At 42.3% G+C, this 14,445-nt stretch overlaps 1 protein-coding gene across 2 annotated transcripts in view; it reads left to right on the forward strand.

The window, feature by feature from the left end:
- cpt1a2b (carnitine palmitoyltransferase 1A2b) overlaps positions 1-12,738 on the forward strand; it is a 51,090-nt gene extending 38,352 nt beyond the window's left edge. For both annotated transcript variants that reach the window (XM_046303523.1, XM_046303524.1), the window contains exons 14-19: positions 2,231-2,395; positions 5,802-5,930; positions 7,871-8,026; positions 10,614-10,727; positions 10,899-10,991; positions 11,339-12,738. In XM_046303523.1, the coding sequence (XP_046159479.1) occupies positions 2,231-2,395; positions 5,802-5,930; positions 7,871-8,026; positions 10,614-10,727; positions 10,899-10,991; positions 11,339-11,449 (768 nt within the window). In that variant the 3' untranslated portion in view covers positions 11,450-12,738. The remainder of the gene's footprint in view (positions 1-2,230; positions 2,396-5,801; positions 5,931-7,870; positions 8,027-10,613; positions 10,728-10,898; positions 10,992-11,338) is intronic.
- The last annotated feature ends 1,707 nt before the right edge of the window (positions 12,739-14,445 follow it).

Consider the following 14,445-nt stretch of genomic DNA (forward strand, 5'->3'; position numbering starts at 1 on the left):
TTAATACACTACCGTACTCACTATGTTTAGCACATGGCCTCACATGTGAATCCTTAAAGAGATGGGTGGGGCTAAGGCTTAAGTGGGTGTGAACGATACTGAATGAGTGTAGACAAAGAAGAGCTCTCCAGGAAGTACCAAAACATTCAAGGTCCATTTTCTCAAAAGTGGGGTTACAAGTTTATCAACTTTCAAAGCAGAATTACTTTCCCATTGTTCCTCAACTGTAGTGTACAATATACCATTTTCTAGCTCAGAGTTTCTACTTTTATCCAATTTTTTAAAACGCCATTTCAAATTTTGCTACATAAAGGCCAAATCAAGCCCATCAGTCACACATGATACATTTTTTCGGGGTTCAATCCAAGAATCTAGCAGCTGTATTTAGCACTAACTGAAGTTTATTTAGTGTTTTATCTGGGTAGCTGGAGAGTAGCACATTGCAGTAGTCTAATCTAGAAGTGACCGAAGCATGGGTTATGTTGGGAAATGATGTAAATATATCACTAGCCACTTTAAACAATGCTACCTTATATAATGTTACTTACCCTACATTATTCATCTCATATGCATATGTATATACTGTACCCTACATCATCGACTGCATCCTTATGTAACACATGTATCACTAGCCACTTTAACTATGCCACTTTGTTTACTTTGTCTACACACTCATCTCATATGTATATACTGTACTCGATACCATCTACTGTATGCTGCTCTGTACCATCACTCATTCATATATCCTTATGTACATGTTCCTTATCCCCTTACACTGTGTATAAGACAGTAGTTTTGGAATTGTTAGTTAGATTACTTGTTGGTTATCACTGCATTGTCGGAACTAGAAGCACAAGCATTTCGCTACACTCGCATTAACATCTGCTAACCATGTGTATGTGACAAATAAAATTTTGATTTGTTTTCTGTATCCTCTCTATCTTTCTTTATCTCTTGCAGTCTTTCTCTCTCGGTCCTCTTTGGCCTTATTATTGAATACCTGAGATGGTGAAGAAGATTTAGATAAAGGGAGAAGTACCCTCCCATCAATATGTGCTCTCTCTTGCTCTGCCATGACTTCCCATGATCTCAACCAGATGTTGTTGTCAGACGGGGAGAGACTGGGAACCAATCATTTAGTGGCACTTTCACATCTGTTGTGTCACCCCCGCCCTTTAACAACCCTTACAGCCTACTAGGGAAAGTGAATAGCTAGACAGTTGCACAACTGAATGCATTCAACCGAAATGTATCTTCCGCATTTAACCCAACCCCTCTGAATTACTACGCACTAACCTCGTGCCCAGGCTCGAATTGCTGGCGCATAGAGCCTGGTAACGGTGTGGGATTGTTTGGGACTTATGGGGGGTCGATTTACTGAGTGACATGATAATCAATTCCAATTCTGAGCAAAACACACGACTATGAGGCATGGGGCCAAATCGAGGCAGAAAAGTGTTTTTGCTATGGTGCACCACATAAATAATTCCCCGTAACCCGAGGTAGTAGGAACATATCTCTGTTCATTCTAGTAACTAGCGAGCGTAACTCTGCTAGCCGTCCTGTAACATATGATATACACTGTCTTCAAATAGAAAAAGTAAAGATACGCCATCAAAGGCAGTTGACGATGTCATGGTTGTACAGAACACTAATCCCAGTAAAAAGTACAAGCACACTCTTTTCCGTACCAATGACATTGATGTAGAACGCTACGACTATTGCAAAGCACTGGAGGAGATTGTTGGACCCATCGCTGTGGGAGATGGCTGGCAGTTTGAAAAAAATGTTGAACTCTTCATAGAAGATACTACAAAAGCAGCTGTGAATTGGAAATAATATATATTTTGAGACAGAAAATATCCATGTTGCACACGCTAACCGAGTTTTCTTTGTTGCGCAAGAACACCGAAACAATACTGACCCCTGTATACAGGACACTTATGGGGAGGTTATAAGGGTTGCGCTAAATGGTGATGGATAGAGATCAGCCAATTAAAACCAGCTGTCTTTTTTTTTTTTTTGTCCGCTCCTGCCATTGGCTTCCAGTCAAGTCCCGTTCTGAGTCACTTGGAAACCAGAGGATCAGCAGAGAGATTAACTAGGCACTAGGTCTGAAATTATTGTCTGGCCAATGAGTTACCAGGTCTTAATGAAAATTAACTAATAAAAATGTACAAGCTTTTATTAAGTATTTCCTCCCCTCACCCCTCCATCTTTCTCTCTTCAGGTTCAGGAGCAGGTGTCCATCTCTCTGTCTGTGGCACAGGCCCTAGCTGACGATGTGGACTGTCATGTCTTCCCCTTCAGGGACTTTGGGAAGGGACGCATCAAAAAGCTGAAGACCAGCCCAGACGCCTTCATTCAATTGGCTCTGCAGCTAGCTTACTACAGGGTGAGTTAAAAGGAATGTCCTTCAACCAGTTGGCTCTGCAGCTAGCTTCAGGGCCGTGTACAGATCATTGGGGGTGCTGGTACTCTTGGGGGCGGCGGAGGGGTATTTGTTGGGATTCAAGCAGCTTATGAAATTAGCTAGTTTGATGTGAAATGCATTACATTAAAAAAATTAAAACAAAAAATGTAAATGAGTCTCTAAATAAAGAGAAAAATTATACCAGGTAACGAGGGCACTTTTTCATAGGCGGGCAAAATGGCAGGTGCTCGGGCACTGGTTGAGCTCGGGCACTGGTTGAGCTCGATCTGTGCACGTGCCTGGCTAGCTTACTACAGGGTGAGTTAATTAATGGGGATGTCCTTCATTCAGCTGGCTCTGCAGCTAGCTTCAGGGCCGTGTACAGATCATTGGGGGTGCTGGTACTGTTGGGGGCGGCGGAGGGGTATTTGCTGGGATTCAAGCAGCTTATGAAATTAGCTAGTTTGATGTGAAATGCATTACATTAAAAAAATTAAAACAAAAAATGTAAATGAGTCTCTAAATAAAGAGAAAAATTATACCAGGTAACGAGGGCACTTTTTCATAGGCGGGCAAAAGGGCAGGTGCTCGGGCACTGGTTGAGCTCGGGCAATGGTTGAGCCCGATCTGTGCACGTGCCTGGCTAGCTTACTACAGGGTGAGTTAATTAATGGGGATGTCCTTCATTCAGCTGGCTCTGCAGCTAGCTTACTACAGGGTAAGTAGGACATTCCTATAACATAGAGTGCGTTCGGAAAGTATTCATACTCCTTGAAGGCACACACCTGTCTAGATCAGGTCCCACAGTTGACAGTGCATATCAGAGCGAAAACCCAGTCATGACGGCGAATGAATTCTCCGTAGAGCTCCAAGATCTGGGGAAGAGTACCAAATAATGTCTGCAGCATTGAAGGTCTCCAAGAACACAATGTCCTCCATCAGTCTTAAATGGAAGAAATTTAGAACTACCAGGACTCTTCCTAGAGCTGGCCGCTCAGCCAAAGTGAGCAATTGGGGGAGAAGGGCCTTGGTCAGGGAAGTGACCAAGAACCCGATGGTTACTCTGACAGAGCTCTAGTGTTCCTCGGTGAAGATGGTTGTCCTTCTGGAAAATACTCCCATCTCGACAGCACTCCACCAATCAGGCCTTTTAAGGTAGAGTGACCAGACGGAAGCCACTCCTCAGTAAAAGGCACATGACAGCCCGCTTGGAGTTGGCCAAAAGGCACCTAAAGAAACAAGATTCTCTGGTCTGATGAACCAAGATTGAACTCTTTGGCCTGATTGCCAAGAGTCACATCTGGAGGAAACCTGGCACCATCCCTATGGTGAAGCATGGTGGTGGTGGTCGTGGCAGCATCATGCTGTGTGGATGTTTTTCAGCGGCAGGGACTGGGAGACCAGTCGGAATCGAGGCAAAGATGAACGGAGCAAAGTACAGAGTTCCTTGCTCAAGACCTCAGACTGGGCGAAGGTTCACCTTCCAACAGAACAATGACCCTAAGCACAGCGCCAAGATAATGCAGGAGTGGCCTTGGGGCAAGTCTCTGAATGTCCTTGAATGGCCCAGCCAGAGCCCGGAGTTGAACCCAATCTAACTTCTCTGGAGAGACCTGAAAATAGCCGTGCATCAATGCTCCCCATCAAACTTGACAGAGCTTGAGAGGATCTGCAGATAAGAATGGTAGAAACTTCCCAATTGTAGGTGAGCCAAGCTTGTAGCGTCATACCCAAGAAGACGCAAGGTTGTAATCGCTGCCAAAGGTGTAAAGGGTCTGAATACTTATGTAAATGTGATATTTCTGTGGAAAAAGTCAAGGGGTCTGAATATTTTCCGAAGGCACTATATATACAACATTGAGAAGACCATCTATGCCTATTTATTGATTCCAAGTGTTCTTAAGTTCTTTAGAAGACTGTCATCCATTGCGGTCCATTGCCTAAATCACTGAATTAATCAAAGCTAAAACAAGAAATCTCTCTTAGTTGTACCATTTTTCATCTAACTAAGGTGTTTTGTGCACCGATGAGCAGTGTTTATGAAGTTTGACAATGTCATGAAAGCTAGCATGATTTGTCCAACAATAGCTAAGCTAGCTAGCTGAGCCAGCCGTCATACTTCATATGAAACAAAAGGGATGCAGCTAACCCAGTGCGTCACACACAATGTTGAATTCTTCCAATAAAAGCTAGCTAGCTTCTGTTGCTAAATTAGTATCTAGCTGACATTATTATTCGTTTTCACGAAGCAGCTGCCTGTTGCTGCAACTCACGCGAGTTTGTTTATGTCCGAAAAAGGTAGCGTTAGCTAGCGAAGTAGTAGCTAGTAGCCATGTCAGTAATGCCACATTAATGTTAGCTAGCTACATCTATAGTATGAGGGAGGATTTTGTTTGCTGAGTTTAGGCGCTAGGAGCGAGATATGGATCACAACAGAGTATTTCAATCTTGTCAAGATATCTTGGTTTTCCAGGTGTGGTTAGATGTGCGATCTTGGCGTTAGTTGCCGTCTTTGACCAGACTAGTTGCGCCAGAATGGGCGGTCCTAAAGATGGCGGACACTAAAAAATGGAACTCAAATTGAAGTCACTGGTCCCTATTGATATGATGTAATCTAATACAGTTTTTGAAATCCCCTGGTAAAGGTGCTACTCTTTGAAAGACACATTCAGAAGGCAGATGTGGGTACTAACCCAAGTTTTCCTCCATAAAGTTTTCCTCCACATATACTGTAACTCAAGCGCAGTGAAAAAGACCTGTAGCTGATTTATTTGGCCGCTTTACATTCTTATTTGAATTTCATCTCTGAATTCCATGCATGCTTTAGTCTTGGGTAAGTACTATAGCTAAATATACCTTGTGAATGCTTCTCTGCCAGCTCCCTACTAATACCTCTTGACATGGTATCTTCCCCAGTTCTATCTCCTCTCACTAATCAAACAAGATGTCAAACTGTTAGGAATTTTTGGAAAGACCAGGGACTCGTTGAGTCATGCCACTGGTGTCAGTTACCTCTAGTAAAGATCTCTTTCATTCCTTCTGACAAGGAAACGATCATTCCTCTCCTACTCTTACATAGTACACAGGTGTTTGTTTAAGAGGTTGCTGACATTACTAGACTACTACAACTGAATAAAATGTGTCATAATCCAATAACATTATTTTACAAGAACAACATCTTGCAACTAGGAATGGAATTTGAGTAGGCTACCACGGAAATGGTCTATTTCTGTATAATACAATTGTGCAGTATGCTGAGCTGTACAAGGTTTGAAAAAACAAAAACATTAACATAACATTATTATCATCCATGAACATTGAGAAGAATTACTGATAATTTCAGGTAATTATACTAATAATGTTCCCTTGACCTTTTTTTGTCTCCCAGGATCGTAAGACGTTTTGCCTCACCTACGAGGCCTCCATGACACGGCTGTTCCGAGAGGGGAGGACTGAGACTGTACGATCCTGCTCCAATGAGGGCTGTGCCTTTGTCAAAGCTGTGGAGAGCGGAGAAGTAAGGCTTACTGATTGGGGATGTTTTAATGGTGCTCATAAGTTCTTCTAGAACCTTCCCAGTGGCTCAGTGAAAATAGATTTCACAAGTTTTACTGTGTTATTGATGCGGAGTCACATTCACTTCGGAATGAATGTGTTCACACACTTGCTAGTGAAACAGATTTCACCAGTATAAATAAGGTCATTTAGGAAGAAACGGGTTTCACTCAAAGGGATTTGCATTCTTTCTTCAGACACTGATGACTCTTCCGGCTGTAAGACTAATTTAATTCAAATTGAAATTGGGATATTGACATATGCAATATCCATATGTCAAGAGGCCCAAAAAATATTAGCCCTTTGACACAGATATTGAGATGAGAGCGATGCAAGACATTTGTGCTTCACACCAGTGTTTCCTCTGCAGTCATTTAACTGTGGCAATGCGCCAGTGCAAAATCATTGCCGCCAGTTCGCAGTTGGCAGGTAACCCCATGTTACCCTAACAGGTAGGCCTACATTATGTTCACTGTGTTGTCACAAGTTTTTTTGGGACATCCAGTCGTGGCCAAAAGTTTTGAGAATGACACAAATATTAATTTCCACAAAGTTTGCTGCTTCAGTGTCTTCAGATATTTTTGACAGATGTTACTGTGGAATACTGAATTATAATTACAAGCATTGCATAAGTGTCAAAGGCTTTTATTGACAATTACATGAAGTTGATGCAAAGAGTCAATATTTGCAGTGTTGACCCTTTTTTTTCAAGACCTCTGCAATCCGCCCTGGCATGCTGTTAATTAACTTCTGGCCCACATCCTGACTGATGGCAGCCCATTCTTGCATAATCAATGCTTGGAGTTTGTCAGAATTAGTGGGTTTTTGTTTGTCTTGAGGATTTACCACAAGTTTTCAATGGGATTAAGGTCAGGGGGGTTTCCTGACCATGGACCCAAAATATTGATGTTTTGTTCCCCGTGCCACCTAGTTATCACTGTTGCCTTATGGCAAGGTGCTCCATCATGCTGGAAAGGCATTGTTTGTCACCAAACTGTTCCTGGATGGTTGGGAGAAGTTGCTCTCGGAAGATGTGTTGGTACCATTCTTTATTCATGGCTGTGTTCTTAGGCAAGCCAAGGGAGTGGGCTGAGAAGCAACCCCACACATGCAGGATGCTTTACAGTTGGCATGACACAGGGCGGATGGTAGCGCTCACCTCAAGCTTTTTTCCGGATCCCCCAAACAATCGGAAAGGGGATTCATCAGAGAGAGTGACTTTATCCCAGTCCTCAGCAGTCCAATCCCTGTACCTATTGCAGAATATTAGTCTGTCCCTGATGTTTTCCCTGGAGAGAAGTGACTTCTTTGCTGCCCTTTTTATGAATGTGTAGGTGTGTTCAAAGTTTTTGACTGGTCCTGTACATTTCATTAATAGGATTCTAATAAGTTAAAATATCACATTCGGGAACAAGCTAATGATTATTTCCTGTTACCTCAGCATGTATGAAGTCCTATTAGCTCATTTTAGAACTGCTGTTCTCTACCTTGACACGTGTCTCATGGAACGATCAAGTTTTCACCAAATGTTTTTAGTCATAATCTCAATTGCAATATATAGCTCCAGGATTATGACAGATTTGCTCATACCTGATGGATAACTGCACTTAACTCTATTATCTGCACCTCACAGAGTTAAACTACTACATTCTCAACTAAATAAATAAAATACTCAAAGTAATTAGCATATCCCCATTAAAATAATGAGGATTAACTCTATAATAATCTCCTACTCTAGCGGAACCAGTTTCACGCCATAAATATGTACATTAACCTCTTATGGGGGTTTCACTCTCATATTACAGTTGTTTTTTTAGTAACCTCTTTCGCCCCACTACTACCATCAACTGTAATCACAATTCATCATATCTCACTTCTAACATACAGGTTATCTTATTACAGGGGCCGGAGCACTGCAGGCGGCTTTTCCGATTGGCTGCTGAGAAGCACCAGAACCTCTACCGATTGGCCATGACAGGGTCCGGCATTGACAGGCACCTCTTCTGCCTGTACGTGGTGTCTAAATACCTGGGGGTGGAGTCACCGTTCCTAACAGAGGTAGGTGCTAACCTGCTAGCAAGAACAGTATCCCCCTTCCCGGCACGTCCCCATTTTCTGTAAACAAATCAGCACACAAAGATGCAATTCGTTAACTTCAGTAGCAGTGCGTGGCTACATTTACTGTTGGAGTAAAATACCCTTTATTATGAAGCCCTAATTGGCATTTTAAGAATTTCCACCCATGGGGAAATATTTTTGAGCAGTGTCCCCAAAGAATTGGCCTATGATAAACGCATTTCATGTGAGTTATACATCATTTACATGGCATAAGACATTATTAGCAGAATCGTTTTTTAATGCTACACAAATGACCAAAATGAGTGGCTACTCTGACACTGACAAACGGAGATCAATAAAAACGATCTGGTCTTGAATGCAAACAATAGCCCAGGCCAGGCCAATGAAGAGGCGCACAGAGAGTACAATATTAGGATACAGCCTTATTCTAAAGTGGATTAAATGTTTTTTCCCCCCCCCTCATCAATTGATCTACAATGCCCCATAACGACAAAGCAAAAACAGTTTTTAGAATTTTTTTGCAAATGTATTAAAAGTACAAAACTTATCACATTTACATAAGTATTCAGGCCCTTTACTCAGTACTTTGTTGAAGCACCATTGGCAGCCTCGAGTCTTCTTGGGTATGACGCTACAAGCTTGGAAAACCTGTATTTGGGGAATTTCTCCCATTCCTCTCTGCAGATCCTTTCAATCTCTGTCATGTTGGATGGGGGGAGCATTGCTACACACCTATTTTCAGATCTCCCCAGAGATGTTTGATTGGGTTCAAGTCCAGGTTCTGGCTGGGCCACTCAAGGACATTCAGAGACTTGTCCCAAAGCCACTCCTGCATTGTCTTGGCTGTGTGCTTAGGGTCGTTGTTCTGTGAACCTTCGCCCCAGTCTGCGGTCCTGAACGCTCTGGAGCAGGTTTTCATCAAGGATCTCTCTGTACTTTGCTCTGTTCATTTTTCCTTCAAACCTGACTAGTCTCTCATTCCCTGCTGCTGAAAAACATCCACACAGCATGATGCTGCCAGCACCATGTTTCACTGTAAGGATGGTGTCAGGTTTCCTCCAGACGTGACGCTTGGCATTCAGGCGAAATAGTTCAATCTTTCTCATGGTCTAAGAGTCCTTTAGGTGCATTTTTTCAAACTCCAAGCGGGCTGTCATGTGCCTTTTACTGAGGAATGGCTTCCGTCTGGCCACTCTACCACAAAGGCCTGATTGGTGGAGTGCTGCAGAGATGGTTGTCCTTCTGGAAGGTTCTCCCCCCCATCGCTCTGTCAGAGTGACCGTTGTGTTCTTGGTCACCTCACTGACCAAGGCCCTTCTCCCCCGATTGCTCAGTTTGGCCGGGCAGCCAGCTCTATGAAGAGTCTTGGTGGTTCTAAACTTCTTCCATTTAAGAATGATGGAGGCCACTGTGTTGTTGGGGACCTTCAATGTTGCAGAAATGTTTTGGTACCCTTCCCCAGATCTGTGCCTCGACACAATCCTGTCTCAGAACTCGATGGACAATTCCTTCGACCACATAGCTTGGTTTTTGCTCTGACATGCTCTGTCAACTGTGGGACCTTATATTGACAGGTGTGTGCCTTTCCAAATCATGTCCAATCAATTGAATTTACAACAAGTGAACTCCAATCAAGTTCTGGAAACGTCTCAAGGATGATCAATGGAAACAGGATGCACCTGAGCTCAATTTTGAGTCTCATAGCAAACGGTCTGAATACTTATGTAAATTTCTAATATTTTATTTGTAATGCATTTGCTAAAATTTCTAAACTGGATTTTTGCTTTGTCATTATGGGGTATTGTGTGTGATTGATGAGGAAAACAACAAATTTAATCCATTTTAGAACATGGCTGTAAACATAATATAACCTGGAAAAAGTGACGGGGTCTGAATACTTTCCGATTCCACTAGGCTACATTAGGCTACTAAGGAAACTTTCCAGTAGCACTGACTCACCCAATGATGAAGATGAAGGCTCCTTACCGGTGATGGCTCTGTGCTCGACGAGGCATTAGTCTATCTCGAGATATGCCACTTTGAAAAACAGGTCTGCTATTTGCTCAAAATTGGAAGTTGTTGAGAAAAAGAAAAATAATTCTATTGGTTCCACAGACAAGTTATGTTTCTCTTTTCAGCAGTAGGCATTTACTTTTCAAAATGTGTTTTTTTTTCTCCACATTGTAATTGAACGTTTGAGAAAGGTAAACTTGACAGATCCAAACAACCATAGAAATATAATCCATAGATGGCAGTTCCCATTCAATTCAGGACTGGCTAGTGTATTGCTTGTGTACCCTTGAGCTTAACAGTCAAATTGCCAAGTAAAGAGGTTCCTTAACTTCAGCCCCTGTAAGCCCCTGCATTAATCAGGCCCTGGTGTTTGTGTGTCAGGCTCTGTTAATATCCTGTCCCGTCTGAAATAAGATAGTGAGTTCAATTCTCGGACCACCCATACTTAAAAAATAAAATAAAATGTATACACGCGTGACTAAGTCGCTTTGGTTAAAAGCGTCTGCTAGGGCGCCGACAACACCTAGATCCTTCTGTGTGTCTGTCCATCTAGGTGCTGTCAGAGCCCTGGCGCCTCTCCACCAGTCAGACTCCGGTTCAGCAGTTGGAGCTGTTTGACATGAAGAACCACCCAGACTTTATATCTCTGGGGGGAGGCTTTGGCCCTGTGAGTAAACACACACCACGACGCAGGCACACACACACACACACACACACACACACACCTCTACCCAGACTTCAACTACCTGCGGAAGCTTTGGCCCTGTGAGTACACACACCCCTACGCAGACACACACACCCTTTTTGCTACTTTTCCCACTTCTTACCTCTGTTCCAGGTGGCAGACGATGGCTACGGAGTGTCGTACATTATCGTAGGAGAGGACATGATCAACTACCATGTATCCTGCAAGCACTCCTTCTCTGAGACGGTTAGTGCGTGTTATACACTCACATGTATTGGTGACAGATGTTAACGTGCATATAGCAAATGGAAACAAGCGGTACATTTTTGTCTCTCTTTTAAACCGACACAAATCATGCATGGCCAGCTGAACATTATGAATGTGCCCTTTTTAAAGACCCCCACCTCCCTCTCATCTCAATTTCTCTGTCTACTGTATCTATCCCTCCCTTCTGTGTGTACAAGTCTTTAACCCCCACTCCCAATAAGTAAAGCCACATTGAAATATGTCTCTCTCTCTCCATATTTGTCCATCATATTTCTCCCAGAAATAAACCAAGTCAAATCATTGTATCTCCTATTTGTCTCTCTCAGGACTCCCACCGGTTCGGGGCCCAGATCAGTCGGGCTCTATTGGACCTCCTCTCTGTGCTTACCCCAGCTAAGACGGAGAACTCACAGGCCCAGGATAAGAAACAGCAGTGAACACTTACAGGGAAAGAAGGGACTATGGGGTGGGATGGGGGTAGGGGTTTGCTTTGTTTTTTGATAGTGGGATAATATTATATTGAGCATGGTTGTGTATAAAGAAAGCCCTAAGAGATTCGGTGTGATGGAAAGGTGGATGGAGGGAGAGAGGGTTGAAGAGATGGAGAAGTGCAATAGGAAGCAAGGGAACTAACAAGGATGAGGCAGAGAGCTAGGGAAGAATGGATGGGGAAGTGAGAGAAAAATCTCCACAAAAAGAGAAGGGAATCCCCACATTTTTCTTTCTTTGTGAATGCACCATTATGGCTTTCTTTTCTATTTTATCTTGATTGTGAACTACTGTTGGAAAGAGTTGTAATGTTTGATTGAAAAGTCATTTTAAGTTGGCCTCAAAAAGACTTCCCTAGTTAAAAATACATCTATAGGAGAAGCAGTGGAAGATTAAAGAAGCGGGACTGACTTGTAATTTTGGTTTAACTCTGTTCTCACGTGAATGTAGATCACTAACGGAATGGGTCGGCTGCAGTGAACATCAACCATTAGGATAAGATATCAGGGGTTGGGGTCTATTCCATTTCAATCCATTCAGGAAGTAAATTCAAATTCAGTGATTTAAAAACAATTGAATTAGATTTTTCAATGATTTCTCTATACATAAGAGAAGGAGAAACAGTTATTTAATCAAATGTTCTGTTTTTCTATTTTAATAAAAAATCACTTTTGAATTGACTTTATTGAAATGTAATTGATCCAAATCCTGTCCAGGATATCTTCTTAATTTTTGGGATCATCTCCACAGGGCTCGTATTCATAAAGCATCTCAGATTAGGAGTGTTGATGTCGGGACACTTTTTCCTTTTTATATCCTAATTAATAAGAGTATATGGACAGGGATGGATCCTAGATCAGCACAGCTACTCTGAGTTGCTTTTTGATTACGAGCGAGATTCAGTTTTGTTTTTAAACACCCTCACCAGTAGAAATCCAGTTTTTTTAGTTGAAAGACAATGGCCAGAGCCTACCTTTTGTTTCAGGGCTGGGTTTTATGTCAATGTTACCAGCATGGCATTGTTAATTCATCAGAAACCGCTGCAAAGTTATTCTTCTTCGCGATTGGATCATTTGTAAACGTTTACTTATTTTTTTGATAGTCTGTATTAAAAGTATATATTTTTTTTTATATATATTTTTTTTATAAATGGTATAAATGTGTGATATGATGGCGTTTTGCAAACCCGCTTCCCCCCCGTTTCTGAATGGTTTTGACAACTAAAGTTTTTGCTTCACTACAGGCTCCACTGTTTTGATTGATGGAAGGTTAGCTAGAAACCACAAGTGTTTATTCAGATCATGAAAAGGCACCAACGAAAGAAAATGTAAAGGAATTTATAGTTAATGTAAGTAAAGTCATAGTAGCCTATCATTTCAATTCCCCTGTGAGAACCATAAGATGACTTCGCTTTGCTGTGCCCCAGCCAAAACCTGCCAGCAAGCCTGCCTACTGTACCAAAGGTTGCACGACAATGTCGAAAACGCATATCAGCAGTCGTTATAAATATTACAGGAGCTTCATATTATTCTCTCTAATTATTTTTATGGTGGAGTTGAGGCCATAATTTGTGGAAGATGCCAAAACTTTGGAGATAACGATAGATGGCGGTGTCAAAGATAGGCCAGTGTTTTCCATCTGTGGCGGAGTTTTCCCTGAATCAATGCTTATGACAAATCCAGCTCCAGAACCAGCCATAGATCTACAGTAGCTGGCTACTGGTGTAGTAAAAAAACAAAAAAGCAACGAGTAACATTAACTAGCAAGATAAGGTTAGCAAGATGACTAGCTAGATAATGTTAGCAAGACAGACTGCTTGCTGTCAGTGCCCTATTTGTTGATGATTGCGGCAACTTCCTTTGGGGGGGCTCCTTTAAGTTCCCCAGAATGGCATCATCTATAGCAGAGAGGAAGAGGCGAAGCACAACGTTTCACTGACGCCAAAATCTTTCCAAAACAAGCCAATGCATTTCTATGGGCTTATTTTGGCCCTACGCTTGTCGCCTGCCTTCCCGCCTTTGGGACAACAACTCCAATTGTTTGGGGGGGGCATGAGTATCTCATCATTATCTATACATCTCTGTCTGTAGGTGCCCACTCCAGCTGACCCAGCAGCACTAGTTTAATGTATATGTCAGTGTTTTTCAATCCTGGTTCTGGGGACCCAAAACAGGTGCAACAAAAAGTGTTCTTGCCCTGGCACTAACACACCTGATTCAACCTTGAGTCAAGTGTGTCAATGCTAGGGCAAAGAAACTAAACGTTTCCCAATCCCCAGGACTAGGATTGGGAAACTATGTGTTGCTCAGAACCTAGGTGGATGGAACCTAATCCATGTTTACCTGTTTTGTTTGTTGTATGTGTAGTGAGTAGGATGCTCATATTATTGTCGGTCATTTTGCATATTAAGAATTATTTTAATGTAAACGTGACTGTGAAAATGCCGTTAACCAATTGTAATGGTAGTATGAATGGAATACTTTTCATGGCCCAGTAGGTACTGTTTGTCACAAAGTCGACAGGGTTGACTGCTGTCTTGGCTGGTGATTAAGAAAATCCAGAAATGATTGATTGGGAGGCAATTTCAGCTCAGGAGAAGGGCTGAGTTTCAAGTCTTTGATTGGAGCAATGCCGCGATCAGGGCTATTCAATGTTGGTCCTGGAGGGCCAAATCACTTCTGGGTTTCATCTTCTCTTTCTCATCAGGGACCGATTCAGACCTGGGACACCAGGTGAGTGCAATAAAAAACAGAAGCATTTTGGTCCACCAGGACCGGAATTGAACAGCCCAGTGGCCTAGTTGAATGAATGGTCTATGTTTACCAGCCAGATATAGGCCTGAATCAATTCCCTTGAATTGGTGATATTGTTGGAGGAATTGACCCTAAACTTTGCAGGTAAAAAAAAGAAAGAGAACCATGTGCACACTATTGTGTCTAGAGTC

The sequence above is a fragment of the Oncorhynchus gorbuscha genome, linkage group LG16, assembly GCF_021184085.1.
Source record: "Oncorhynchus gorbuscha isolate QuinsamMale2020 ecotype Even-year linkage group LG16, OgorEven_v1.0, whole genome shotgun sequence".
NCBI classification, from domain to species: domain Eukaryota; kingdom Metazoa; phylum Chordata; class Actinopteri; order Salmoniformes; family Salmonidae; genus Oncorhynchus; species Oncorhynchus gorbuscha.